Source organism: Rhodnius prolixus, unplaced genomic scaffold, assembly GCF_049639745.1.
Source record: "Rhodnius prolixus isolate KJV_2025 unplaced genomic scaffold, Rpr scaffold_35, whole genome shotgun sequence".
Taxonomy (NCBI): domain Eukaryota; kingdom Metazoa; phylum Arthropoda; class Insecta; order Hemiptera; family Reduviidae; genus Rhodnius; species Rhodnius prolixus.
Genome location: NW_027411629.1, coordinates 148,905 through 153,712, shown reverse-complemented (window position 1 = coordinate 153,712; position 4,808 = coordinate 148,905). Strand labels below are relative to the sequence as shown.

At 48.2% G+C, this 4,808-nt stretch overlaps 1 protein-coding gene across 1 annotated transcript; it reads right to left on the bottom strand.

Annotated features, from left to right (window-relative positions):
* Nucleotides 1-529: 529 nt before the first annotated feature.
* LOC141459956 (uncharacterized) lies at nt 530-3,594 on the bottom strand. The gene has a single exon (XM_074139520.1). The coding sequence runs from the start codon at nt 1,844-1,846 to the stop codon at nt 533-535; it is 1,314 nt and encodes a 437-aa protein (XP_073995621.1). The 5' UTR covers nt 1,847-3,594; the 3' UTR covers nt 530-532.
* Between the last annotated feature and the right edge of the window lie 1,214 nt (nt 3,595-4,808).

The following is a 4,808-nucleotide window of genomic DNA, read 5'->3' as shown; positions in this document are numbered from 1 at the left end:
TTCCGTCCACCACCGCACCATAGGACCAGTTGGGTCACAAGAAGCCAAGACCGCCTCCCCCGCCTCAACCAGATGCCCAGCCGACCAAGGGACCGGTCCCAACGCTCTCAACACCCCCATGTCTTCTCTCAAGATTGTACACAGCTCCTCGTCCCAGCTTGCCTCAGCCCTGCTCGCCGACCCCGCCACGCGAACCACCGGCTGCCCCTGGGGAGGCAAATCCACTCGCGTCATACGCGCCGCTACCAACCTTTTATACCCCCCAGTCTTCCTAACCCCCTTGATACTGTCCACGGTACGACCCCCGGAGAGTCCCGCCAATCGTCTTATCAGATCCCCCCGACAACCCTCCGAAATCAACCTTACCTCCCACTCCGCCAGTAGCCCCATCTCCTCCGGAGTCCATCTCCGCTTCACCCGATCCACTACAATCCCTCGGTTAAACTGCACCGGGTGCGCACGCTTTCGATGCAGGCCAAGACCCGTCACCGTGCCGAACGCCCTTTCGCACACCTCGCACACCTGCCTCGGCTCACTTGCCATAATCGATGGTTCTGATCCTCGTTTCCACCGATTTCATCCAACCAGGGCACTCAGCGCTATTGATCCTATGATCAAATTTCTTGGCCAACCCCTTACACAACCCGCACTCTGGAGGATCCCCGTTCCTAGGACAATCCTTCATTCTATGCCCAGACTGCGAGCAATGGCCGCAAACATCCTCCCTGACCCTGCAATACTTGGCAATATGCCCCAGCCCCTGGCACCTGTAACAACGCGAAATACCCAGGTAGTCCTCGATTCTGCAAGCGGACCACCCCACATACACCCGTCCCTTGGCTACCAGCATTTCCCTTACTACCGGCGACACCTCAAAGACTATATTGACCACCTCCTTGTCTCTCCTACCCGTCTTAAAGAGCATCCTACAGTTGTTCCGGAGCTCCACCGCCTGCGCATCGTCCAGGTTCTGATGCTGGATTTGCTCCAACAATTCAACCTCCCCTAAGGCCCTAGGTACGTCGAATATTATCACTCGCGGGAGAGCCTTGCCCAACTCCTTTACGGTGACCCCCATGGCGGCCCAACGTGCATCACCAATCTGGACCTGGCCCTTGCTGGTTGCGTCCGTTTCCAGAACTACCGATCGCGAACCACGCTTCCTCAGACCCACGACTTTCCACCCCTCCACATCCGGATTGAAGCGCCTCTTAAGGTCCTCTTTAACCTTCTCAGCCGACTCCAACTCGCTTCCCTCCATGGGGCTTATAATAAGCGCCCTGCTCTTTTCACCTCGCGCCTTAGTGGCTGCAACCACCTGCGCAAACGACAACCCCCCTCTATTGCTACCCCCTTCCCTGCCAGAAAACACCATTTCACTAAGCCCACCACTCACCACACCACTCATCAAACCACTCGCTCCGAGCGCCCCACTCCCCCTCATATCATCTATCTTCTTGTTGACCGCCTCTAATTCCTCGCCTATCTTTTCCAGAGCCGTCCTCGGTGACAGTTCCCTGACTACTTCCTCCAACTCCCTCCTTTCCTGCAGTTTACTGTCCATAACTGCGCACTGCTGCTCCATTCTAGTCATTACCTTAGCGAACCTCCTGAACACATCCATCATGTCCGCCATCCTGGCCAAAAAGACCTTCGCTGGCCCTTCCCCAATCCTCTTCCTGTCCTCGCAAAATTTCACCGCATCTCTCTCTATTACCCTGGCCTCGCTAACCAACTCCAGAGCCTCTGGCGATGAGAGCGGCAAAGACATCTCAGTTCTACCTTCATAGTAAACGCCTCGGCCACCCGGCCCCGGAAAAGCCGGAGACCCCCCCCCCGTTGACATACTAAACCTTCCAAAAGTAGTGAAACTCAAACCATTCACCGGTCCCCACAGGCGGCAGAGCCCCCAATATGTCCAATCCCCCAACCAGGCGAAGCCCACAATCCACTGGCACCTTTTCCTCGTTTTGGCCCTTCAAAATCACCAGGTAGGCAAAACCCGCAACACACCAACACAGGGCAAGGCCCCTCCACCCACCTGTAGCTGTCGACAAGCAAGTATTCTATCTAGTCCGCGAATCCAAGCTTCCTAGGTCCTCTTGAAGTAGTTAAAAGAGAGTAATATAACTCACCAATGTGGTCTGCACCAGTCTATTAGCAACACCGTTTAAGTGCCAATTAGTTAATTGCCTATTAACTGTAACTAGCCGGAGCTCCTACGCCAGTTACTTCTCCTAATACCTCACCGCTCTTTCGAAGCACCTGAGCGCTCGCCCGATCGCACGATCGACTCCAAAATTTGCGTTTGTATTTTTGGACACCAGCGCTTTCTAATCCAACAATTTGAGGTCTCCCAGAGGCTTCGCCCCACTGGCCAGGGGCCCCACCCCCCTCCGCTATTGTTGAAATCCAAATAAATCAGCCGCCACCACAGACCTTAGGCACAGCTCAATCAGTCAACCACTCGCCGCAGCACCAATCCTCTTGTCGGGGCCTGTACACCGGACGTCTTTTTTCTTACCACCCGTCCACTCAAACCTCGTCTATACTTTCAATTGCTTGTTACTCCTGAACCACGCACCCTCTTTGCGTGCGATAAAAACCAATTTTGCACTTACCCCACAACTCAACTTCTCCGAAGACAGGAACCCGGGGCTCTGCCCCCGAACCCCTAAACAAGATGAAACTCCCAATAGTCGGAAAACTCGTCCGGAAAAAGCAATTCGGCCCCAGACACAGTCACTATAGGTAGCCAATAGATGACCCCAACAGCACACAAAAAATCAGAATTTTAAATTGATCACAACTAAATAAAAAAAAGTAAACTAAACAGAGCACTTTACAAACGATGTGTACTGTACAGCTACCAGTTCAACACTCAATCTTAACTTCAGATGTGGCCACCACAGGTGATCGAAGGCCCCTCTAATATCAAAGAATAACCCCATCACGTACTTAGAGCCAGACCCATCCACTCTCCTTCCAACCTCCATTAACACATCATCCACTCCCCTTCCTTTCCGACATCCATACTGCCACTCATCCCATCCCCTCTCAATCACTCCCCACATCCTTTCCAAAATCACTCTCTCCCACACTTTTCCCAAACATGGCAACAAACACACTGGTCTGTACGAAGAAACCATCCCCGGATCCCTATCATTCCCCTTTCGCAACATCACCACTTCACCCTCCTTCCATCCCTTAGGAAATATTCCTTCATCCCAACACTCATTCAACACACTCACAATATCCCCCCCTATCACCTCCCATCCATACTCGATCATATCAACAGTCACCCCGTCTGGCCCAGGCGCTTTCCCCTTCCTAAACCTCTCTATTGCACCAAACACCTCCCCTTCGTCTATGGGCCCTAAATCCCCTTCAACAGCCTCCCGCTCTCTCTCGGTTACTCTCTCCCTCACCTCTCTCTGCCACTCCGTCTCCAATTCCCTGTCATCCCTCACCACCACCCCCTTAGCCATTTCCCTAAGTATCCCCTCCATGTCGTTCACCATTCCCGCCTCCGTCCGCAAAGCATGCCATAATCTCCTACCTTTATGCTTCCCACTCTCCAACTTATAACCTAAACCCCACCAGTAGATAGGGACATTTTTTTTTTTTTTTTTCATTTATATAACAAACAACTTATTGAAGGTACCTGAGATATCTCTCATACCCTTCTTACAATTCATAATTACATTACTACAGTACAAACTCTAGGATCATTATTACAATAATATTAAAAGAAACTAAAATTAACAAAATAAAAATAAATTGATAATAAAAATATTTGACCTTAATATTACTGGTATTTGCCTAACGTTTTAACAATAAAAACGACTCTTAGCCCAGCCTGGAGTAATCTCAAAGATTACGACAATATTATATTATTTCAAAAATATAATCAAATACAATAACAATTACTCCAGCCTAGTTCCCGTCCCAGCCACGTGGAGGCGATCGTGCTACTTTCCAGCCAAACCACAGCTACATAGTCAATCTTAACATACCATATATATACTTACACATATAAACAGATATTGTTATCCATATATTTCAACTTAAACTTATTTTCATACATGTATACTCACTCAGACAATACAAACTGTAATTCTTTTCATTTATTCATCTATTTCACTAAGAACTCTCTTTCTTGCACACAATTTAGAACACAGGTTCGAAAATTCCACAAAACACACCTCATTATTAATTAAATCTTTCAAATTTACGTCTCTCAACATCTCAATATACATACTTCTTAAATCATTATATAAAGTACAGTCATATAAGATATGCTTCCAATCCTCCACTGCCCCACAAAAACATGTGTTTTCATCGGCCAATCCAAAGCGATTGAGACTAGCCTTAAAAGGTCCATGACCAGTTATAAAAAAGCTCATCTCCAACCCAGGCCATTTCCAGTTGTGCATCTTGGTGTCAATTGCAAGAACATCCGGAATAAACTCAAAAGTCGTTCTGCCATTTTCTGAATTCAACCATCTGTCCTGCCAAACTTGTATTAATTCTTCTTGAACTCTCTTAATTTCTCGTCTGATCCAGCCCCCTACATCAGAAACTTCATCACTTCTAGTCATCACTCTAATTCCTAAACAACTACATTCCTTATTTTTCTTGATACAATAATTTAAGCCAGTTCTCACAATCGCAAGATCCAATGGCATCTTGCCTGCAATAACCTGTAATGCGTCGTTCGAAACTGTACGACAACATCTGGTCATTGTCAGTAACATAAATCTTTGCAGCGAAAATAGCTTTCTTCTGAAGTGGATTTTCATAACCTC

Excerpts from the sequence above, each read along its gene's own strand:
- LOC141459956 (XM_074139520.1), bottom strand. The coding sequence starts at position 1,846 with ATGTCAACGGGGGGGGGGTCTCCGGCTTTTCCGGGGCCGGGTGGCCGA.